Raw genomic sequence first — 25,809 nt, 5'->3', positions numbered from 1 at the left:
TGCGTCTGGAAACCACAGAAGAAACAGCACACACACTGGACTTCCTCTGTTGTGAACAGTTCACACCAAGCTCAGATAGTTATTGCATATACTATATAGGTTTCCCCCCCTCCCCTGTTTTCCGCAAACAATGCCATTTCCTATGTCCATTGGGAGCAGAAGCCATTTAGTTACATAAGGCTTTTGATTCCAGTCAGGTTCTTTGGATGGCTTGTGTTTCCATTTATCGTTAAAATACAAGTCCTATTTTAAGTTGAAAAGCAATAGGTATGAAATCACCAATACCAATAATGAGATTCTTGCTCCTTGTCGACCAAGATGATGACTCCAAGCACCCATTAAACCATGTGCACTGACATTTGTGAAGAGGACCCCGGTACAGTCCCATACTGTCTATTATCACAGGCGTTGGCTGTTGGCTGGCTGTTGCTGGGAGGAGTTATCACATGCATCCCATGATCCATCCCGGCTGAAAGATACTGCCTCTCTCCAAAGGCCCCATTGGAAGGTGAAGAGCAAAGTAAAGTGCTTTGGGTGGTGGCCAGTTTCTCAGGGCTTCCTGCCAACCTTGGAGAAGCTGGGAAATTGTATCCATACAAGTTGTAAGGGTTGTGAAGGGAAAAGGCATTGTAGGAGCTCTGTTGCATGTGGCCACTGCTAAACATATGTGAAGAAGAAGAGGTGGAGGCAGGGTTGCCAGCTTGCATGACATACTGAAACTGGGAAGTTGGGAATGACCCCAGCTGGCCGCCATAGGCTTCCATCTTCCCATTGCTAGGCAGTGAAGAAGGAGTAGGCATTCCTGAGATCAATGATGGAGTCCGCTGAGGCATGAAGTTTTCAGAGGGCTGCGTGGCAGAAGCGGTACCACTCTGGAGCCGGTTGTATCCACTGTCGCTCAGCCCTGGGTAACTCTGCAGGGCAGCCACGTTGCTTCTTGCACATGGAGGATAATCAGAGAGGTTAAGGTTGCAGAGTTGGCTCTCCCGGCAGCCAACATTGAAAGAGTTGGGGGCCAAGTGAAAGGCTGGGGGTGAACATGACGGAGAAAGAAGGTGAGAAGATGCAGAAGGTGAGGGGGTCCCTGTGCTGGAGGTTGTTGGGGAAGTGCCTGTGCTGCCCCCTAGAAAACAAAAATCAGAAGCAATTTTTAAAGGTCTCTGAATGCAGAACATAAGCAAATAACACATGCCTAATTAATTAGTTAATGGAGAGCGCAATCCTATCCCCCCTGGTCAGTGTCTGGGGGGACATAGGATTGTTCAGTTTCTGGGATCCAAGGCCTGCAGTGTTGTGTACATGGCCCCTTTACAGCCCCAATCTATGCAACATTTAACTACCAGAAGAAGAAGATTTACCATTTAAAAAGAAAATGGCCACCCCCTCCAAGATGGCAGTGGCTGTGGGCACCCCCCACAGATCCAGGTAAGGAGGAGCAGGGGGCTCACTCAGTTGGGTGGGATGTGGGCAAGGGGCGCATGTGGCAGGGCATGGGGTAGGTGCTGGGTTCACACAGCTGGGCAGGGGGTGGGAACAGAGCTCACGCAGCTAGGTGGGGTGAGGGTGCTTCAGCTGTCTGGACCTCGCTTCAAATCCGGAGGCCAAAGCAGTTTTCCCCGACTATCCAGATCGGGGCGGGGCCGATTCAGAAGCTCTGAATCGGCCTCCAAAGCTGGCCAGGGGTCCATGCACAGCCCTAATTTGTATATCCCACCCTTCTGCTGCTTGCTTAGAGTGGCTAATTAAAACCAGTTACAAAATACAATAATATTCCAAAACAACAGCAATAGAATAAAAACAGACAGATGCAGCAGCTAAAATGAAAGCTTCAGATAAAACTTAGCCATTTGATAAAACATATGCCTGCCTAATGGGGATGGTCTTTATCATGTGGCAAAACACCATTAAAGAGGGTGCCAACCTAGCCATGCAGGGCAGAGAATTCCAGAATGTGAGTGTTGCCACACGGGAAGGTCTTTCTCTTGTCCCCTTCTGCCACACCTCCCTCCTATTTGGGACATAGATCTTCATCGGATCCTGGGGTGGGAGCAGGTTTTTATAGGGATGAAGTTTATTGAAGTTCTCCAAATTCTTCCTCGAAGCTTGCTGTTTCGCCCTGTTGGCGTTCCCCAATGCAAGACGCTTCTTTTCTTTTTTCGTTGCTGAACAATCTGCATTTTTGGTTAGGAAAAATGTGCATTTCTCCCCATAGGCTAAAAAGTGAAGGGGCAGTTTTGGGGGGGATTTGCACACGTGTGCATTTTCAGAAATAAACATTTGCACAACTGCGCATTTTTGAACGCAAGCACAAGTTCAGAAAATTGTGAAGATGTCCTGAGAATTGCGTTCCTCCTTGTGTTTGGGATTGTTAACAGGGCATGTTTGCATAGTTTGTGAACAGGAACAAAATTCTCATACATCCCCAGGGTAGTATAGGAGGAGGCAGTTGCTAAGTATCCTGGACCTAAGTCATTTAGAGCTTTTAAGGTCATCACCAAGACCTTGAATTGTTCCCAGAAACAAATTGCTAGGCAGTACAGCCCTTGCAAGCCCTGTGCGATATGTTCCTGCAAGCAAGCACCCACCAGCATTCTTGCTGCTGCGTTCTGGACTAATTGCAGTATCTGAAGACTCTTCAGAGTTAGCCCTGTGCAGTGATCCAATCTAGAAGTAACTAAGGGAGCAACCTTATCTGGAACTCCTCCTCACTCCCCCTGCCCAGCTTTCACGGCTAGACAGCCGATTTTGGCTGTCTAGCCGCAGGACCTCAGAGCACGGGAAGCGGCGGCCAGACAACACATAGGATGTGTCGTACCGGAGGACCAGATGTTCCCTATCCCTGTTCTAGGGATACTCTTAATCTGGCCCTCCCATTCTGTAAGGGCTACAATATTGAACTGAGCCTTAGAAAAAGCCATCCTTAGTTTAACAGTGATTAGATTTCAAATTGGACATAGCATCAGGAGGAGGAGCTTTGCTTGAAGCTTTGCTTCACATTTTCTTATCTGCCCTACTTGAGTCTGCACCTCAAAAAGTCATTGCAGGATAATAGCCCTGGCCCCACTATCAAGTAGAGGTAACAAAAGGGGTGTTAACAGCTCCATAGTTATGATCAGGCGCATTCTGTATCTCAAAGAACCATAGCTCATCTCTTCAAATGCAGATATTGTATATGGGGGTGGGTGATTAAAAATAATTGTCATCCCAAAATTAATGGCTTGTTCAAGTGCCTGGGGCCCGCTGGGGGTGGGGGACATCATAAGCCTCAATTCAGTGTGAACTGTTGCTAAGTGAGGATGGTATTGATAATAATCTGCAGAGAAATTTGTTTTGCATTTTTTCTGAACGATCCAGATCTGCTACTGTCCATAATGAAGTGCCATACAATGAGAGAATTCTTGTTTTATGTAATTAAAGGGCTAGATTTATAAAGTTCCCACCCTTGGTTCAATAGAAACAAAGGAGGCCATTAAGGGTTCTTTCTGCTAATAGAGCAATCCTCTGAATTTGGGTAGATAAAACGTGATTGATGGAACACAGTTCCTAAATACTTGAATGAAGAAACTTACTCCAATGGATTACCATATAATGTCCATCTGGTATTTTCTAAAAACCATTAATTTGATTTTATGAAAACTAATTTGCAATTGTCCATTGTGGCAACAGAAACTAAACTGTCTTAGGCAGTGTCACACATAGCACTTATACCGTTATCATGCTGCAGGGAGAACTATCGGTGCCCGTTGGTGTCATGTGCACCAATAGTTATCATTGCAGCATGTAAAAGGTAAAACTGCTATGTGTAGATTCAGCCTTAGTAGTCTACACAGGGCAACTTGCAAGTGACAAATTAAAATAGTGTCATCAGTGAGTGTATAAAAGGATAGATATTCTGTTATCATCTATTTTCACTGAAAACATTTGCTTTTTTTTAAAAAAAGCCATGACATCATTTAAAAATAGATTACACAACAAAGAGCAAGAAGGCAATACTGCCGTACACTCTCTGTGACTGAAAACTATTTGAAAGCTGCCCAGCCAACCCAGTCGTAACACATGTACTTTGTTCCAGACTACATTCTTATTAAAGAACTTAACAATTGTGAATTAATACCCATTGACCGCAACATTTCCCATAGGCATTGCCAGCGGGAAGGGGGGAGAAAAACCAGAAAAGAAAAAACATGGAATAGTCCAATGTGAGCACAGCAGGGCTTAGGAAGTGGTGACTCCCCTCTCCCCATCGCACCTGCATAGGGGTGCTTTTTCTGAATATTAGATATGTCTGTAGCCTCAACTTCAACACATCTTTGCCAGAAGTGTGTGACTAGGAAGCTCCTCTGGGGTAAACTGTTAATGAGAGGCAATTTCTACTTGGAGTTGACCCAAGTCTTTTAGGGAGGGGCATTGCCCATTATCCTAGCATGAGACAATAGATTTTTAAGAAATGGCAATTAACATGGTGGTGGAGACACACAGAAAGGCTCAAGAAGGAATGTAGCTCAAAGGAAGTGCTTGGGAAAACCCTTCCTTGGAATATTAATTTGCCCAAGGTGTTGTTAAATTAGGGAGTACAAAAGAATTGGGGGGGGGAGGAATCAGACAAGAATGTTCACGTCTCTTCCATTCTCATTAATGTAATATAATAAAGGGGATAATTAAAGTGTAACTTCATGCACCTATTCTCCCCAACTGGATTGTGGCCCTGCAACAGTTATTCTCTAGAGCAGCAAACAGATGTGTGCATGTGCACAAGCATATGTAGGACAGGATTGCGACCGTAGTCCTGTACTAACTTAGTGGGGAGTAAGCTCCATTAGACACAGCAGGGTTTACTCCTGAGTAAACATGCACAGGATTACATTGCATGTTTTGTTAGTAGCAAGTCAAACCTTGTTTAACAGGTTGATTTAGTATCTGGTCTCCAACATAATGGGAGGGCAGAATTCATTGCATAGTGTTGCTTGTTCAAAACCTCTTTCAGATGGCTCTCACAGATCAAAGACATGGATGGGAACCAGGTTACTGCGCTGAGGTAAGTGAAGTGTTTACAGCCTCTAATAAAGTCTCCAGTACTTTATCTTGTGTACAAGACCCATCTAGCTTTATATTCAAAACACTTGCATCAAAGCAGCTTCATTTACCTGAGGGCTTCTAAGACTTGTTAGTCCTCTTAAAGCAGGCAAAAATAAAGACGCCCCGAAGAAGCATGCTCAAAATGGGTGCTATCTCCAACAGAGGGTCATACATTACGGTACTCTAGGAAGAGTTGGCCACACCCAGCAAAGGATTAGCCCGTTGAGGAAGCGGCCTTTGGCTGAAGACAGTTGGTTTTTTCCAGACAGCTTAACAGCGATAGGAAAGAGTCATCATTGCTCGTGGTGCAGCCATGGGCACCTATTCCATGGCTGTCTGTGTTCACAAGGGGTTGCAGGGGGTGGGGGGTTGCAGAGGTTTTTCAGTCCTTCAAGACCTGTGTATACACTCTAGGAAACGATACCTCTGTCATAGCACTTCTGATTCTTACAAATGGTTGTCTGTCTCCAGCCTGAGTTCCAAAAGAGGCTCTGGAAGCTATAGACTGGGACCTTCATCTTACTTCTGGCCAGCCCAAATATTTGAAGTCAAGGAGCACCTTACACCCAAAGCTAGAAAACCTCTAGCATTGGCACTAGCCTGTCTGCATTGCATAGCGTTTCAGCTCTTCTGCACTCTCTGCCCAGCAGTGGAAATTCAAGAAATGACACAGCTCCCTTCAGTGCCTCCTCCTTTAACCTTGTCAAACCCAGCAGGTGCAATGCCATATGATCAGAGGAATCAGCAGTGTCCACAAGAGCGGCAGCCTGTGCTTATCAGCTCCCTTCAGGCTGACATTCCTGCAGTTATCCCCAGAATGCCGAGTACTGGATTTGGGAATCACCAGAATTCAAACCCATATTTCCTGTACACATTGTCAATGGACTTTTCCGCCAGTTGATTACATCGGGTCACAAATTCAAGCTATTATACACATAGCCCACTCTAACTGCATCTTCTCTTTTGGATATGAGAAAACACTTGTGAAATACCCATCATTATGATAGGCAGGCATACGTGTGGAAGGAGGACTGTATATACCGCAGGCATTCTGGGACCAGCTACCGTCCTGGATCACCCAGCCTGGTTGTCCTTTGCTATGGAACTAGAGATCACTCTACAAGAACAAGATATGATGAGATTGTGCACTGGCACAAAATCGACGTCCAACCAACCCGGTCGAAAGTGTCAATACAAGCTTAGCCACAATCACTGTAAGGCAGCTGCACTTCATGCACACTAGGGGGAGTGTGTTTTGCGGACCAGGTGTAATGGTAGCAGAACCGATTTCTTATAAAGTGGTGGTGGAGTGGCTCTTACAGCAGAGCACGGGCAGGCAGGGGAGGGATCTGAACCTTTCTTTAGCCTGTGCTTCCCCGAACTGCTGCTCCCAGTGGGGCTGTGAGACTAAAAGGACCCCCACTGGGAGAAAAACAGCTGGGAAGAAGCACTTGGGGAAGTAATTGTGGGGAGGGGAAGAGTCCAGCACCCCACCTGAACTTTAAATTGCCCCCACCCCCGCCACCACTCTATAGGAAACTCACACAACTCAGATACTGACACACATGCCAGCTTGCCATATCTAGCTTGGCCCTGCGAGGGACTGCACAAGCTGAGAATGACTGAGGATACTAATTCTTATCAATTGTTAGGATTTAGCTGAAGCATGGAAAGTAAGCTGCCACAGTACAAAAACTTTTGGGGGAGTTATGCATTTTGGCAAACTCTCTGCTTCCAGAAAGGTTGTTAGCATCTCCTGTCTGTGTTGTGTGGGGAAGAAGATTGCCTATTAAAGCCAGCAACAGCTTCTGCACTCTTGGAAAATGACATAGTACAGAGTTACTGGAACTCTCATTTTCTTTTTTCTAAGTGTTCTTCATTAAACTCAAGAAGCAGAGCCAAATATTTTTAATAATGAGAATCTGGATCGGATTCAACTAGATTTTTTTAAGAAGTCATTTTAAAGTGTTTAATAGATTTTTGGCTTTCCCTACCCAATCCCATAACATCTCATTGCCATGTGCATTTAATTAATCTCAAACCTGTTTTGTCCCAATAACACGCCAATCTTGGTGATGGTGACGTTATTCTTGAAGAGTTCAGCTTCTCCAGAGCCCTTATATTGTGAATCATCAGTATAATTTTGGCTCCTATTTTTTAAAAACCTGCATAGAGGCTGGTTATTCTTTTAAGCCAGCTTGGTATTTCTTCTTGATTCTATTGGAGGCCATCAGTATTTGTCTTTTGCCTGATCTCTTAGCCAGAGAGATGATGGCCTTCTTGGGAGAAGGAGGAGATAATGTTCTACTTTGACAAAAAAAACTACATATCTACTCAATAATATTACTGAGGAGTAATGTCTCAGGAATCAATGGAGGTATTGCCACACAGGACACGCTGTGCCACGGTACAGCATAAATGCATGCACCGACCACCATATTTGACTCAGACCCTGATTTGGCTCTTCAGAAAATGGTCCAATTCTACTTGGACCAATTCAGAGGCCATCCACTTTGACTTGGGTACCAAACTGAAACAGAGATGTGGAAATCTGAGGCTTTGTGCCTCCCACTGACTATCATGGGAAATCAAAACATAGCTATAATGATTTTCTTCTTCATCAGAAGTGGATGATATCTGCAGGCATTGTAGCCCCTTAGGAGGGGATTACACCTGCCAAGGGTCAGAAAAATAGGTGCAGGGGGTTCTGTGCTATGCACCTTTATTGTTTCATTTTTTAATGGGGAATTGCAAATAACATTTTTTATTTCTTATCAGAATTGGATGAAATTTGCAGGGAATGTTGCCCCTTCTAAGGGGACTGAGCTTGCTGAGTTTCATAAGAATAGGCATAGAGATTTTCATGCACAAGCTGCCTTGACATTTTGAGGATGTCCCAAAAAGGATGTGCACATCTTCCTATGTTCTCTGTAGACCATTCTTCTGAAAATGACATAAATCATAGAAGTCACCCTAAGTAACAAAACGGAAAAGTTTCAGATAGACAGGTGCAGTGGTTTAGGTGGAAGGGGAGTCCTCAAATTTGGCAAGGGGGTACACCTTGTAGAGGTGTTCCCAGGCATCAAACCTGCAAGGTTTCAGAAGGGTAGGTGCCAGGGCTGCAGAGTTATGATGATTAAAAAGAACTTTAAGGCATTTTTCAAAGTGAAGACTGGCAGCGTTGGACGAATAGCCATCTCACAGTCCTATCCTTTCCCTTCCACAAAACTCAGTAATTGGAGCCTCTAGTAAAATGTGCCCTAGGATTAGAACGTGAACCTGTCAGTCACTCAACTGCACTCCTCACCACCACCACTCACTAGTGTTTTAGAGAAACGAAACCAAAAGACGCTATTTGCAGGAGACATAAAGTCTGCATATCTCCAAGCATGAATTCATAACAAAGCCCGCTTCGCCTCAGGAAGCAGCAGAAATGATGGGAAGGGACCCAATTCTGCCTGGGCTTTGGGCTTCATCCCTAGAACAGCAGTTTCCAGCCTTTGTTCAGGAAACCATGGGGTTCTCTGGAAGCTTACTAGGGACTTACTCTGAGAAGCTGCTATTATTATTATTATTATTATTATTATTATTATTATTATTATTATTTTGTAATCAATTTTAGTAGTCCTACAATAAACATGTTGGTATCTTAGAAACAAGGTTCTGACCATGTTTAGAAAAAATATATTTCTTATAGAGTGTTACAATGCTTGGGGATTGTATTACTTGATTCTGGTTTTGTCACGTGCAACTACATATGTTTTTCTTAAGTTTTCTTATTGTATCAAATGTATTTCTTCATTTGTTTCAAAAAATGTTAATATTTGTGATTTGAAAAAAAACAACAGTTCTATAATAATGCTCAACAAGCTTTCCTCACAGACCTACCACCAATCTTCCCTTCCAGGCCAGCCCATGAGGGATATTGGGGATGTTCTAGGTCACACTTATATCATATTGGGCAATTGTGAGTTCCAACAAGCTTGGCCACAGTGCCCTGCACAAACTCTGTGTATGCTCTAGAACATGTCTAGAGTCCTCTGCAGTGCTCTAGAGTCCCATCAAAGATGGGCCTTGGCAGAGGCATACAATCCAACTGTTAATAGTAACAAGAGCCATGCTGGATCAGACCAAAGGCCTGTCTAGTCCAGCTTTCAGTTCCCACAGTGGTCAACCAGATGCCTATGTGAAGGTCACAAGCACCCTTTCACAGCACCCTTTCACAGTTGTTCCCTAGCAACGGGTAATCAGAGGCATATTGCCTCCGATACTGGACTAGTAACTAGGGATAGTCCCGATTGCCTGGTACCTGTCCTTGGTAAATCACTGAGTTTTGCCCCTATTTTGCCATTGGAGAAGATGTTATGCTGCCTTTTAAATGTCTTGTACAGGACAATTCTTCACATGTCAGCCCCCACCCACAGCTCTTTAGCAGTTTCTGAGTGAGGAAACATATTTAGCATGACTCTAGTGCACATGCATATTTCATGGAGAGTGGCACTCCCTCTGAAGAATGAAGTGTGCAGTTTGGGGCTCCTCCAGGACCAGGCCTTGCTCCTGCATGCCCAGGTAGCAGCTGTTGCCAGGAGTACTTTTGCACAGATCCACCTGGTTTTGACAATGCACATAGGGCTACCTCTGAAGGCAGTTTTGAAGTGATGATTAGTATGGGCAGACGCATTATGCTTATCAATACCCAAGTCTTATTTGAGGCACTGATACTCCATTTTGGTGAGTGAGCACAAGTGACAGGGCCTTTTTTATGGCAGTGCTACGACTCTGGAAGGCTCTTCCCATTGAAATTTGTCAGTCTTCCTCTTTGTATCTCTTTCACCAGAAACGGAGGACACTTTTATTTAATGGGATTTCAATGTGTAACACATACTTTGATTGCTGGCAGTTTTGATGTGTGACATCTTCTAACTCTGTTCATTTCTAAGATGTTGGTTGCATTATGTTCTTTGTTATTGCTTTTAGAAATTGGTTGATGCATTTCTACTTTTTATTTAATATATTATATGGTTTTATGAATATGTTGGATGCCACTCTGAATGGTTTTAGTAGAAGAGCAGGACACACACACACATATGTTATTTAAACTGGAGACTTATGCAAGGTGACATCTTGGTTATATGAACTTCATGAGTTAGATCTGCGATGAATGGTGCCAAAATCTGCTGTCTGGCCTGTCTGCCTCACTTTGTCTCATGGTGTAATCTCTCTAACGGTCCAAGCCTCTCTAGAAATGTGAAGGTGTAGAAAGAAGGAAGCCATAGATACTGCAGCACAAGAAGGGTTGTGTCTAACCGGTTCTGTGGGATCGGTTCCAGCTTCTTCCTTTGGATAAAGTGGACAAGGTGCTTTCATCTATAAAGCCGACCACCTGCTTACTTGAACCTTGCCCATCTTGGCTCATTATGAGCTATAGAGAGAGCCTAGGTGAGGGGATCAGGGTGGTGGTGAACGCCTTGAGGAGGGAGTGATGCCATCAGCCCTCAAGGAGGCAGTGATAAGACTGCTCTTTAAAAAAGCCCTCCTTGGATCCCCAAGTTCTGAACAACTTTCGCCCAGTCTTGAATCTGCCATTTTGGGGCAAGATCATTGAGTGGGTGGTGGCATGCAGTTGAAGGCACACCTGGAAGAAGCTGATTATCTAGATCCATTTCAATCAGGTTTCAGGCCTGGGCATGGGACAGAAACAGCCTTGGTTGCCTTGGTGGATGATATGAGAACGGCTTTGGACAGGGGCGAATGCTCCTTCCTTGTTCTCCTCGACCTCTCAGTGGCTTTTGATACTGTTGACCACAGTATCCTCCTGGACCGCCTGGGGGGGTTGGGCATTGGAGACACCATATTACAGTGGTTCCAGTCCTTCCTCTCTGGCAAGGACCAGAGGGTAGCACTGGGAGAGGAGGTTTTGGACCCATGGCCATTCACTTGTGGGGTGTCACAGGGTTCCATCCTCTCCCCGATGCTATTTAACATCTATGTGAAGCCACTGGGGGCTATCATCAGGAGGTTTGGGGTGCGGTGTCATCAATATGTGGATGACATGCAGCTCTACCTCTCGTTCAAATTCTCACTAAGGTTGGCTGTAGAATCCCTGTTCAAATATCTGGAGACGGTGAGTGGCTGGATGGGGAGGAATAAGCTGAACCCTGACAAGACCGAGGTACTTTTGGTGGGAGACAAGAGGAGCCTGGGGATGTTGACCTGGTGTTGAATGGGGCACGGCTACCCTTGAAAGACCAGGTCCACAGCCTGGGGGTCATTTTAGACTCCCAGCTGTCCATGGAGGCTCAGGTGTCAGGTGTGAGCTGACCAACTCTGTACCAGCGCTGCACCAACTCCATCTGATATGGCAGCTGCTCCCCCACCTTCTCAACCATCTGCTCCCATCGGTAGTACATGCCCTGGTCTCCTCTCATCTAGGCTACTGTAATGCGCTCTACATGGGGTTACCCTCAAAGACGGTTCGGAAGCTGCAGCTGGTGCAGAACGCGGCGGCTCGCCTGATTAAAGGCAGCCACCAGCGTGATCACATCACTCCAGTGCTGAAGGAGTTGCACTGGCTACCAGTTGTTTTCCGGGCCAAATTCAAGGTGTTGGTTTTGACATTTAAAACCCTATATGGTTCCAGCCCAGCCTATCTCAAGGAGCGCCTCCAGCAACACCAGACAGGCTGCTCAACAAGATCAACCTCAGATGGCCTTCTCTGTGTCCCATCAGCCAGGACAGCTAGGCTGGTGAGGACAAGGGAGAGGGCTTTCTCTGTGGTGGCCCCCACTCTATGGAACTCCCTCCCTAGGGAACTCCGCCATGCCCCCTCATTAATGAGCTTCTGCCACACATTGAAAACTTGGTTGTTCAGGCAGGCATTTGGGGTGGGTTAGGGTATTTTTAGACAATGTTTTAACGTGTAATTTTACTGTTTAAATTGTACTGTTGTACATTGCCCAGAGTGTCCGGGTGACTGGCCAGATGGGCAATTAAGAAATTTAATAAATAAATAAATTGAAGAATTCCTAGAAGCTCTGTCACTGGGTCCCTGAGAGCAAGGTGGCCAACTACAAACCATTTGAAATTACTGAGAATTATTTTACTGAAAGTTACATCACGCAGACATGTCGAAGGGAAGGAGGGAGGGAGGGAGGAAATTTTGTGTTAATCCCAGTTTCTGCAATAGCCTACTTGTGTTTGTTTAACAAAATCCATTTTGACTTTCTACCCTAATTTTCCTAAAGTGGCATAAGTAGGAAACAACACCTTCTTTACTGGCTGTTTGGAAGGATGGATCAGTGTTTCTGCCTGTCATGAGATCAGCCCTGAGCCTCTCTGCTGGAGAACACAGAAAGTGCTGTGTTCAATTTCATGCGGTAGCAAGAGATGGCCCAATTGAAACATAAGGAAATTAGTCACAAAGGGCACCATCTTTCTCTATGACCTGGAGAACAGGGGAGCAAAAATTATTCTGGACCTGATTCTAGTGCAGGCATTTTGTTTTGCAATGTGCTACTGCTGTTCTGGCAGCTCCTTGGGACCTGTGGACAATTGCTTCAAAGGCTAACAATACGGGCTAGTATAGAGAGGACTGAAATCACTCTTTTTTATTGATTCTACTCAGTTTCATGTTATGCATAGCTGGAAACAGGCAAAATAGCTTTTCTTCTCTAGAGGGTCGAAACCTTGTATCTTTAAAACTTCCTATTTTATTTGAACTTAGCAATTTTTAGAGCCTCTAGGAGAGCTGCACACCAAGTGAATGCTATAAATTCTGTAGGTGTAAAGTGAGTTACATTTATGACTTTGACAAGTGAGTTCTGAACTGGGGACCAAATTTAGTTGATGCCATCCTGAATGAGCAGCCAAAACAACAGTTGGTAGTAGTCTGTGGAGAGCTACCCAGTCACATGGCATTGGCTTGCTTCCTGGTTTTTCAGCTGCCAAATTGCATTTAAAGAAGCTAAAAATACATGAAATATTTTCCTTTCCTTATATTACTTGACTATGTCAGCAGTTGCTGTAGTTGCTATGAGGATGTTATTTGATAACCAGTGGGGTAGAAGGTTATCAGTGCTGATATGAATGTAAGCCCATCTAATCAGTAGTGCATAGAATGCCACAGTAGTCCCAAGTCCAAGCATGTTCACAAACAAATGAGTTTAAAACATATGCCATGCTGTGACTTCTATCCTATAGGCACAGGGCTATCTGACACAATTTTATAGTAGCCAGAGGCCACATTACACAAGAGGCGGGAGATACACATTCTGATCTCTCAGCCTTTTTAATTTTTACCTTAAAACAGCTATGGAGGATTCTGAATTTGATTGAGGCAGGGGTGCAGTGTGGAGGGTTAATTTTTTTCTCCCATGCCATTATCCTGATCTAATGTATGCTGTAGAAAACCCTATTTATTTCTTACATTTTGGCTAGGGAGGCATAAAGAAGTTTTTGATCAAACAGGACATAAAGAAGTCCTGGGGGCTTGTCACTAGACTCCATCTTCTTTAAGGTTTTTGTATTTGTATACAGCAGCAGAATGAGATAATTGGCAACAGAAGCAGCCTGCTTTGGGGGTTTGTGTTAAATTCCTGAAGTAGCCTTGCATTGGCCAAGAGGGGATTTCCAGTGGCACCCAGGAGCATATGTCTGAATATTGCACAGGCCACACATGTAACTGTACAAAGTATGTGTGAATTCCCTTTCCACACATTTTAACAAACTTTGGGTTGGGGAAGCAGTGCCTGAATGATAGCAAAACAGACAGAGGGAAGCGTAATGAAATTCAGAAGCCCCACCCCTTGACTCTTCCCACTTTTAATCAAATCATACCTAAGCCCTTTTCTGTATCCTTCTAAACCGGAAGCTAAGGGTCCCCTCTGCCCTCTCCCCCAGCATTCAAGCATTGTGGGTGGAGAATCACAGTGGCGGACAGAAATGTATTTATGCTTACAGGATATGAGCTGTCATTATTATTACAGTATGACACTGTTTCTCTGACCACTGCTTTAGGACCTTTCTTCATGAGACATTTATTGTGTGCTCATGATTCCTCACTCACAGTAGTTTGTGGGTGCTTTGCATGATGTCAGCATCCTCTGGGGCTTCTCCCGTTCTTTGCAACCATTGTAGCATGTTTTTTTGTTGCTGTTGTTAATGAGGAAAGTCTGGTATTTCTGTGAATGGCAGCATGAAAACCTAATGTATTTGTGGAATTCCACTATACCACAGCACTATCTAGTGGTTGTATAATAGATCATATAGATAGGCAGAGAAAGAAAACCCCTGGGGGGAAAAACATGTGTAAAGGAGCTAATCTTAATCCCACAAAGAATCTGGAAGCAGACGCCTTGGTAAAGTGGTGGGTTACAAGCCACATGTACAAAAGCCCTAGGGCTGGTTCAGACATAATACTATTCTTGAACTTGCATCTCAAGTTGTAAATGTTTATGAAAATGGATCTATTTTCTAAATTCTGCACTTGTGCAACAATGCCCTATAAACGCTGGAGATTAATTAGCATCAACACACACTTGGGGCTGCTCTTATGTGTGAATGCACCTAGAAGGTGGGAGGAGATGGAAGGGAAGAATATTCCACTTGGTCCTGGGGCTCTAGAATGCCAGTCTGGTGTTGTCAGTGCCCCAGGGCACACCGCCTTCTTGGTGAGGGAAACAGTAAGTAGCGTTCTAGCCTGGCAGTGTCAGTTCCTCAGCTGAGGTGGGGTTACCTCAAAGCCTCCTGCACCCCCTCCCAAGGTCTAGGAGTTTATCTGCACTACAGACTTAAACTAGTCTAATAATTCCATCTTCTCCAGTGAATTCCTCCAGTAAGCTAGGCATTTCTGCCACTATTGGACTTTGGTTTCTGCAATTTTGTTTGTTTATGTGGTTTTACATTTTTTTTTTCTTTTGTTAATGGTTTTATTGTGATTATGAACTGCCCTGGAGGATGCTTTTGGGGGGACAGAAAGGCAAGATCTCATATTTTAAATAAATAAACTCTATAGTGTAGTTCTGTGAAGAGCTAAGGTTTCCTTGCCTTCTCAACACCTGTATCAGACTACAGTTCCCAGGATTCTTTGGGGAAAACCATGATAATTACACTAACATGGAACTGATATAGGTTGATAGCATAAACAAGTTTATAAGCAAGGGAAGGCAGCAAATAACATTGCTCCTCCCTGCTTTCTTGATCGTTCCCCAGGAGCCAGGCAACCCTGAGTTCAGTGCCAGAATTTCCTGGTGACCACTCAGAAGGGGACAGTTATAGGCAAGAATGCAAATCCCTGAGGGATATTGTGACAAACACACTGGAAATGTTGCCATTTTCCTCAGGAAAAACAATAGCAAAGGTTTATTTCAGATCTGGCCTTTGCTGAAGGCAGGGATCATCTAACAGTTCTCCAGTAGCTGTTCCTTGGCAGTGACAAGAAGAAGCAGGGAGCAGCCAAAACCAGCAGGGAGGCAGTGCAGAAACAGTAAACAGGCAAACAGGCAACCATCTCAATCGCCAGAGAACCAGAGATGGAACAAGAGGTGGAGGTGGCAGCAAGCTTACTTACATGAGCATCCATTGTCTTGCTGCAAAACACATCATGTTCCTCACCACCATCACCACCACCACCATTATGTTGACTGGACAGCTTTTATTCAACATACATTTAACCAGGTATCCTCTTTCTCCATCAGGTATCAGTTGCTTCTCCTCAAGATGGCTGTCTCCCCTGGACAGCCATCTGTCAGGGATGCTCCGACTTGGATTCCTGCATTGAGCAGGGGGTTGGACTCGATGGCCTTGTAGCCCCTTGCAACCCTACTATTCTATGATTCTATGACTCTATAAGTCCCCACCCCACCCCACCTGCCGCCAATTCAGACCAATGGTCTGTGTAGCCCAGTATCATCCACCAACTGGCTCCAAGTTCTTAGGCAGAGGAGGCCTTTCCTAGGCTTGGTACCTGAAATCCCGCCTAACTGGGGATTCAACCAAGTCCTCCTGAATACAAAGCATTTGTGCTGCTACTGAACTACAGCCCCTCCCTTGCAGTAGAGGGGGTCGCCCAAATGTGAACTAGCTATACAGGGGACTCTTGAATTGTAAAGTAACCTGGTTTCAAAACTTCCTGTTTCTGAAACTAGTAGCTGTGCTTTTCTGTTTTATATCTTTGCCTGGCTGTCAAGAGCCAGAGGAATATCAGGAATTCAGCTGGATACCATATGCCCATTATAACACGTTGCAGTGGTTTCATTGCCACCATCCTGGTGCCCATTATAAAATGGCTCACCTTGCTGTTTTTGCATGGTGGTGAAATCTTCAAAGGTGAGGGTGCGCACAGGGGGCCTCCAAAAGGCATATGTCTCCATAATGGCCTCCAGGCCTGTTCTGTGAAATGAAAAAAGAGAAAGAAAACTGTTGGTGAGCCTTAACAATATCCACCTTAACAAATGAGATTATATACTTTGCATTCTTCTCTCTGCCAACAGCAACTTGACAGTCGTTTTGACAGCCACTAATTCCTATGTTGTGCAAAACTGCACATTTTATCACCCCAATTTTAATTTTTAAATGATACAGTGGGACGGTTTGCACAATCCTGGGTTGGTTAACAATCCGCCATGGCTTGCTAACCACCCTGCGTGTGCTGGTCGCATGCCAGCCAGATTTGCATAACTACCCTCGCCGACCTGGCCTCTCATGTCATGCAAACCCAGCGTGGCCAGCTTATTGGGGTGGGTAACAAAACCACCCCACAACAGCCCATGAGTCCTGCATGGTTCTTTGCCCACCCCAGCAATCCCCCCTCACCAGATTTGCACAACACGGGAAGCCGTGCCGATGAGGGTCGTTACGCGAATTTGGCCGGCACACAACAGGCACTGCAATCATGTGAGCCAGGCCAATGCCTGCTTCCCAATTTTTCCCTTCAAAATTTTCCTGTTTGCTCCTAAATCATCCCCTCCTTTGTGAAGAACAGTTTTCATGATTAATTCTGCTTCTTTGATCAGAAAACTGATCTTTCCAAGCTGTGCAGAAGTGAATCACAATGGGTCTGAACCCAGGCAACCGCTGGAATGGAGATAAATAACTTAAATGGCACATGCAGAAAGAGAGGCAGAAGGTGACATGCCAGAGGTCACACTCAATGCCTGTGGCAGAACTGGAAACCAAACTCAGGGCTCAGATTAACCTCTTTGATTACTGACCATAAAGCTACGGAAGGGTTGGAAAAAGAAGCAGCGGAAAGGATAACCAGGAGAGACCAGTTAACCTTATCCCATTACTCACTCATCTCACTTTTGCTTTATTTCCTATTGGTCTGCTTTCTTATGGCTCATTTCATTTGAGAATGTGCTCATGTTTGATTTCTGAATCTCTTGGGTTCCTAGAGCCTCTTAAGGGAGTCTGTGCTGTTAAAAGGACAGGCACTTGCAGCTAAAAAGTTCTCATGACTCCAGTTGGCTAACTTTCCAAAGTCACCCCAGAAACAAGGATGTTTTACATATACTGAGCTGGCAAAACTCTATATTTTAACAGCTAGTTTAGGAGAGGAGACATTGTTGTGCAGTGTTTATTAGCTGCTAAGCTGCTGGAAGTAAGAACAGAAGATATTTCCACATAGCACCCTCACAGCAGCATAGAATATTTCACAACAAAACTCCCCAGTTAATATGAAGACCACACAAAGCTCAAGGAAAAGGTTAATACAAAAATGTGACTTTGGGTTGTTAAAGCTAACAAAATCCACGAGAGTTACACTGCTAGAAATTCCAAAAAGAGCCATAAAAGTAGTAGATATGATGGAGCAACAAGCCTGCATGTATGCCTCTCCCACATGGGGTCTGAATGAGCACAATTATTTCTGCCAAACTTCACCCCTCTTTGGAGGTGGGAGGACAACAGAACACAAACATGTCATATGCTACGTCACACATGCATGAAGTGGGGGCTTATGGGTCCACTGTGTAATCATGCACGTCCAGTTTCTGGGCTTTAAATGTGTGAATCAGCTCAAAGTCACACAAATCATGTTTCCGCATGTATACATGCACAAACCAGCCTCGTGTGAAATTCACTGAACTTGTTCATGAAGCTACAGAATGTCATAGTTGCCCTAAACAGCATAAGGAGAATGTCTTAAACAGCAGGAAAATCAAGTAAGCAAGGCTGGCCATGCAGCACAGGAAGTGGACGGGCCCAGCCTGTCTTTGGCAGGGCCGGCATCAGCATCCACCATGCTTGGACAGCTGCTAGCCCCCAAGCACTCAAACTGGGCCCGCTGGTGCTGACACTGACACCTTTTTGTCCCTTTTGCCCAGCTGTTCCCCCAGGTGCGGGCTTATTAGGGTAGCAGCAACTGGGTCTGGGAAGCTGCCTGACATGCTAAATTCCCCATAATATCCCATTGTGCCCAATGTCAGGTGGCTTCCGAGACTGAGCCGCTGCCACCAGGTAAACCCGTCGGTGGGAAGGTGCCAGTTGGGGGGGGGGGGGGCTGAAACCTACAGCCAGCCCTGAAGAATGACACTAGGCTTTGGACCTATGTAGCAATTTTGGCATGCTCTCCTCTTTCCCTAGTGTGTTGACCAGAGTTCAATGGCTTTCCACCAACCTCTGATGCAATGGGGAAAAACAGCAAAAGTTAGTCACACAGAAATCAATGGGATATTTAACTGTGCATTTTAATGTTATTGCTTTCAATGGAACTCAGGTGCAACTAAATACAGTTAACTGTGTCCAGAGATTTAGCTAACAGTTTTTGTGGCTTGGTCAAACCCCAAACTTTAAGACTCAAATTGGTTTCCATATGTGTGGGGCACGGAGGGAGAGCAAAGGGGAGGCAATACACCAGTTCCATCTTAGTTGCACAGTGACCTGTACAGAACATGCACTCTGAACAAACCTTCATGCTATCCGGCCCTAGTTATGCAGTGGCCTGGCACAATGATGTTGGGGCCATACTGATTTTAAGGTACCCTGATTCCAGTCCATGCCTGCACATAATCTTACAAGTAAGATGAATCAGGAAACTGTGGGACCTACTGTCTATGCACAGCTGAGCAGGCTCCAAGAATCATAAAATCATGGAATCATAGAATAGTAGGGTTGGAAGGGGCCTACAAGACCATCGAGTCCAACCCCCTGCTCAAAGCAGGAATCCAAGTCAAAGCATCCCTGACAGATGGCTGTCCAGCCTCGTCTTGAATGCCTCCAGTGTGGAAAGAGCCCACCACCTCCCTAGGTAATTGGTTCCATTGTCGTATTGCTCTAACAGTCAGGAAGTTATTCTGGATCTTCAGCCAGAAACTGGCATATTCAGCTTGTGATCGACAACAATTCCAAGATCCTTCTTGCTTGTAGTGTGGTTGAGCCAAGTATCCCCCATCTTGTAACTGTGCGTTTGGTTTCTTTTTCCTAGGTGCAGAACTTGGCATTTATCCCTATTAAATTTCATTCTGTTGTTTTCAGCACAGCGCTCCAGCCTATCAAGATCACTTTGAATTTTGTTTCTGTCTTCCAAAGTATTAGCTATCCCGCTCAATTTTGTGTCATCTGCAAATTTGATCAGCATTCCCTGCACCTCCTCCTCCACGTCATTAATAAAAATGTTGAAGAGCACTGGGCCCAGGACTGAGCCCTGCGGTACCCCACTCGTTACCTCTCCCCAGTTTGAGAAGATCCCATTGATAAGCACCCTTTGAGTCAGATTCTGTAGCCAACTGTGGATCCACCGGATCGTTGTTTCATCTAGCCCACTTTGAGCTAGTTTGCTAATCAGGATATCATGGGGCACTTTGTCGAAAGCTTTGCTGAAGTCTAGGAACCTTCCCTTTTAGGTGTTCTTTGTTGGGATCTGTTTAATGTGCTGTCGGATTGTGTTTTTGTTATTTTTGTTATTGTTTAAAAGGTTGATATGAAAAGAGAGAGAAAACATTTTTAAAGCAGGTAATTGTCAGTACTGTCATACATTACTCTTTTGTTAGGAATGCACAACAAAATTAGCAGAAGCACTGTCATCCCGCCCCCCAAACCCTAGTGCCAGGTTCACTTATTTACTGAATACAATCACTATCCCCCCCCCCCGATTTGTTCATTTTATTCAGAAGGCAGGAAGTAGACTGTGAAATAGATTTCTAAAGTAACCAGATTTAGCTTCTGCTAAAAGAAATTGACAGAAATTCTCCAAAGTCTCTGTTTTTCCCAGCCCTGCTATCTAAGATCCTTTTTTTTAAATTACAGGTTTGGGGGATAAACCTGGGACTTACTGGAAGCAAAGCATGTCCTCTTCCTCTGAGCTATGGGGTCCCTCTCTCTTTAACGAAGTACCAGATTATGTGTATGATGAAAAAATAAGTCAAGTGCAATCATTACAGATCTTAGATGTTGTGTGGACAGTGAATGAACATCACTAGTGAAGTTCATACGATTGTGCCAGTCATTGTGGCAGTGGTTGAGAGCATTTCTCACCACTCCCACCTCATGCTGCATTGAATGTTGTGATAGCTGGGCTTGATGATCATTCTGAAGTTTCAGCTGGTGCAGCACAAGGTCAATGGGGCTGGTCAGTGTGGAGCACTTTAGATCAATGTGCCAGGTTGTGTGCAGGAAATGCCCTCCTGAGCAAATTATTGATATGCCAAGTTCATACAACAAAGGCATGCAGGAAAACACTGGACACTGTTCAGCTGTGCTGAAATCAGCAAAACCAATGGGACTTCAAAGTATTTACTCTTGGCTGGATTGGGCCCAGTCTCTGATACTACACACAATGCTGGGTGGAATGTCTTCATTCTGGACATCATCTGCCAAAGTTCAAACTTGAACAACTTCCAGAGGTGATGCAAAAAGTTTCTTTAGGCAAGCATTCTGGGGCAGTGATGTGAGGATTTCTTTTCAGTAATAATTTACTCTTCTATAAAAGTATTTTAAAAAAATAATTAACTGTCCTGAGATCCTGGAGACAAGATTGACAATAAATCTAAATCCCCCTCACACTGGTTTCACCGCAGCATGGAGGATAATTAATACATTACTGAGGCAGTCTGATCGCTGCCAAACTGGCTTCCATACAGCTTGGGTCCCTAGATGGTGTCTGACATTCTGCTTGCTTGGGGGGAACACTGACTGTGCTTTTTTCCCCCCCTTGCTAGTTTCAGTAGCTGTATTGTAACTGAGGGAATGTTGGCACTGAAAGTGCTCAGTCTCTACATTCTCACAAACAGTCTTGCACCAACTTGACTTTAACAGCATCCAACTTTCTTCAGCATTCTAGAACAAACAGCCTAGAGTGGACTCTGTTGCCACCACTGATAGGCAAATAAAATACATGCTGTCCTTATTCTACATATTATTGGAAGGAACTGCGCAAATAGTGCATGCTCACCATGATTAGAAATTTATATGTTGCCTATGCAATTTGGGACAAAAATTGGAATGCTGGGCTTTACTCCCCCTCATAATTTATGATTTACAGTTTTCTATATTTAAAAGGAATGTTTTTGTATAAGCATGTGAGCCCACACCTGTAGTCTGTAATCTGTAGTCTGGAACGGCTCAAACACCAATTTTCTCAGTGAGAACTAGCCAAAGAAGAGACTAGTGGAGAATGACTGCATCTTTAGCACCCCACCCACCCGCAAATGTTTTGTTTGAAACTGCAGATGGTTTTGTGAAGGACGGGTGGGTCCTAGATTGACTGACTGACTAAAACAAACACTCATTTCCGGCCCCACCGCCAAGTGTAATTTCAAATTAACCTCGAAGATTCAGATTTTCATAAAGACCTCAATTAAATTCAGGCACCTAATGAAGAACAGGTTTCATAAGGTATGATGAGATCGTGAGGAAATTATTGTGTATTTCAGTTCCTATCCAAGAATAATGTTATTTTGCATAATCTAGTCCAAAAAGGCAGCATGTCTGTCAACTTAGCTTTGCTTTTCTGTGCCCTCCCCACTTCCAATCCTCATGGTCTATTTTTGTCTATTCCATTGCAAACTCTCTTTTCTCATGTTTTCATTAATGATGGCCTGGAAGAAGAAAAACTTTTACAGATTCTATTTCATTAATGCTGGCCTCTTTCACATGTCTCCAAAATTTGCTATCTCTCATTAGATTTTCTTGTGGGGTTTTAGTGCCATTACATTTTAATAATAGGTAAGGTATGAAATGATCCCATTGTTCAAACATTGGAAAAGATGTTCCATATATCTTTGTTTTGGTAATGCCTTTCATATGTCTGCCCTCTCCTACCTCCTCCCACACAAAGTTTTTGCTGACATCTAATTGTTTTCTCAAGAAGCCAGTTCATTGGCATTTGGAATATATTGTTAACTTTTCTACTGCCCCTAAATCTGCTACCATGTGACTTTTCTGTTTTAATAATATGGTTATTTTAATCATCTTGTTGTGCTTCTCTACATTTATGTAAACTGTATTATGTAAACAACCCTGAAAATTTGTTTGAAGAGCAGTATACAAGTAAATACATAAATAAATATTGCAACTCACCTCATTTATCCCCTGAGCCTTGTGGGAAGCTTCCACCCCACTGTGGAATTTTGTCCTTCCCCTCAGTGGGGCAGAAGAGGGGACAGGTGGAGCAAAAAAAAAAAAAAGTGCTGCTGTGGGGGTGGGGAGAGACTGGGAACTTCACTTTAAGGTGAAGTTATCGGCAAAACGATAACAGATGACAAAGAAAAGGCAGAGGTGCTCAATTCCTACTTTGGCTCAGTCTTCTCCCAAAAGAGGGTCTATGACCCCCCTGGCAAAGGCGAAGTACAGGCTGAAGGGGCAGGATTGCAGCTTGAGATCGACAGGCATATGGTCAAGGAACACCTCATTACTTTGAATGAGTTCAAATCTCCAGGGCCAGATGAACTGCATCCTAGAGTAATCAAGGAACTGGCAGAAGAACTCTCAGAACCGCTGTCTATTCTCTTTGAGAAATCATGGAGGATGGGGGAAGTGCCAGATGACTGGAGGAGGGCTAATGTTGTCCCTATCTTCAAAGAGGGTAAAAAGGAGGAACCTGGGAACTACAGAGCAGTCAGTCTGACATCAATCCCTGAGAAAATTCTGGAGCAGATGATCAAGCAATCCATCTGGAAGCACCTTGACAACAATGCCGTGATTGCTTGAAGCCAACATGGATTTGTCAAAAACAAGTCCTGCCAGACAAATCTGATCTCATTTTTTGATCAGGTAATCTCCCTTGTAGACCGTGGGAATGCTGTAGACATCATATACCTCAACTTCAGCAAAGCTTTCGATAAAGTGCCCCATGATATCCTGATGAGCAAACTAGCTCAAAGTGGGCTATATGAAACAACAATCCGGTGGATCCACAGTTGGCTACAGAATCGGACTCAAAGAGTGCTTCTCAATGGGACCTTCTCAAACTGGGGAGAGGTAACGAGTGGGGTACCGCAGGGCTCAGTCCTGGGCCCAGTGCTCTTCAACATTTTTATTAATGACTTGGAGGAGGAGGGGCAGGGAATGCTGATCAGATTTGCAGATGACACAAAATTGGGCAGGATAGCTAATACTTTGGAAGACAAAAACAAAATTCGAAGTGATCTAGATAGACTGGAGCGCTGGGCAGAAAACAACAGAATGACATTTAATAGGGATAAATGCCAAGTTCTGCACCTAGGAAAAAGAAACCAAATGCACAGTTACAAGGTGGGGGATACGTGGCTCAACCACACTACAAGCGAGAAGGATCTTGGAATTGTTGTCGATCACAAGCTGAATATGAGCCAACAATGTGATATGGCTGCAAAAAAGGCCAATGCTCTTTTGGGCTGCATTAATAGAAGCATCGCTTCCAAATCCCGGGAAGTACTAGTTCCCCTCTACTCAGCACTGGTTAGGCCTCATCTGGAGTACTGTGTCCAGTTCTGGGCACCACACTTTAAGAAGGATGCAGACAAGCTGGAGAGGGTTCAAAGGAGGGCAACAAAGATGATCAGGGGACTGGAAACAAAGCCCTATGAAGAGAGACTGAAAGAACTGGGCATGTTTAGCCTTGAGAAGAGAAGACTGAGGGGAGATATGATAGCACTCTTCAAGTACTTGAAAGGTTGTCACAGAGAAGAAGGACAGGATCTCTTCTTGATCATCCCAGAGTGCAGGACACGGAATAATGGGCTCAAGTTACAGGAAGCCAGATTCCGGCTGAACATCAGGAAAAACTTCCTGACTGTAAGAGCAATACGACAATGGAACCAATTACCTGGGGAGGTGGTGGGCTCTCCCACACTGGAGGCCTTCAAGACGAGGCTGGACAGCCATTTGTTGGGGATGCTCTGACTTGGATTCCTGCATTGGGCGAGGGGTTGGACTCGATGGCCTTGTAGGCCCCTTCCAACCCTACTATTCTATGATTCTATGATTCTATAAGGTCTACCTGTCTGCTGAATAGACAGCAGCTAGCTGCTCTCATCTAGCTATTGTACCTTTGCAGGCAGACCTTTTAATGTAGTGGTGGTGCTGATCATTGTGCCAAATTCTCATTGATTTCAATGGGTCTAATCTAAGTATGACTAAAACTGGATCCAACCCTTTATTTGGGGGGGAGGGAAAGTGACAACTAGCAACTCTAAGGTATATACTGCTTTACTACCTTTAAATCCAGGTTCACCCAGTGATTGATCACTGTGGTTTATAAACAGTGAAGTAAAGGCACTCTGTACATTATTTAAAGCACCACTCTTTATGTTGAATTGCCCCATTTTTTCAGGCTTTCTAATAACTCCCCAGAGCTCAAGCATGCGTGAAAGTAATCCACTCCCAGGACAAGGTCTGAAGGCACATGAAGCAGCCACCTTGCTGAAGCTAAGCAGGTCTGGGTCTGCTCAGTGCACAGAGAGGAGACCACTTGGGCATGGCATGTACCACAATGGAAGAAAGGTGGGATATAAATGTAATAAATAAATACATAAATTGTGGCCTGAAGATTCAAACCTCCTTGTCCATGTCGGTGTATGGAGTGGTTTCTTAATTGTATGGGGAATGCACTCTGCATATGCTCAGATACAGTGTTTTAAGTTGCCACTTCTTAGGTTTCAGGACTGAGCACAGCGGCATTGAGCACTGCTTCTGGAGCTAAATCCTTGTGAGTCCTGGCTCAAATTAAGACCTGCCCCACATCTTCCTCTACCTTTTTTATATTTCACTTTTTCCTGCCTGTTCCTTTCACATACACCCTCTATTTCCCCTTTGTTCCACCTCCTTTTCCTTTCCAATTTCTGTCTTCCCAACCCCACTGAAGAAGCCACAGCCTAATGAACTGAATTTAGTTATTTAATATTTCTAGGCTGCTTTCTGCCCCTGGGCCATGTAAGCGGCTTACAATTTTAAATATACCTTAATTAATATAACTACAACTCTGGGTGGCACGGTCTGGATTGGTAACACAAATTTACTGGAGTGTTCTTACTTTTAACTACCCTATTGTACTTGGTGAATGTTTCAAATAAGTGCTGTGCTGAATTTTCCTGAGGTGCCATTTTTGCTATTTCAGAAGGTGGAAAAAATGTTTGTGATAAAAACAATTTCCACTCTTCTGCATGTTTTCCTGACTTGTTCATAGCCTTTGTTTCCCTGAGCTGCTGCAGCTTGGGGATGGGGGTGGAGAGTGAGAGAATGTCCCCACTGCAGAGGAACAGGGCGGATGCTGCGTTTGGATGCTTTGGATTGTGCATCCAAATGTGCATTTCACTTAAA

General features: G+C 44.4%; 1 protein-coding gene across 1 annotated transcript in view; it reads right to left on the bottom strand.

Annotated features, from left to right (window-relative positions):
- Positions 1 to 338: 338 nt before the first annotated feature.
- Positions 339 to 25,809, bottom strand: part of TBX15 (T-box transcription factor 15) — a 171,104-nt gene continuing 145,633 nt past the window's right edge. The window contains exons 7-8 of the mRNA XM_084832192.1: positions 16,367 to 16,464; positions 339 to 1,123 (exon numbers count right to left, since the gene is read on the bottom strand). Coding sequence (XP_084688318.1) covers positions 339 to 1,123; positions 16,367 to 16,464 — 883 coding nt within the window. The remainder of the gene's footprint in view (positions 1,124 to 16,366; positions 16,465 to 25,809) is intronic.

The sequence above is a fragment of the Heloderma suspectum genome, chromosome 2 (genome assembly GCF_057233095.1).
Source record: "Heloderma suspectum isolate Gila_16-S chromosome 2, 16-S_ref, whole genome shotgun sequence".
Taxonomy (NCBI): Eukaryota; Metazoa; Chordata; class Lepidosauria; order Squamata; family Helodermatidae; genus Heloderma; species Heloderma suspectum.
Note: the sequence above shows the minus strand (reverse complement) of the source record. Positions and strands in the feature narration are given on the sequence as shown.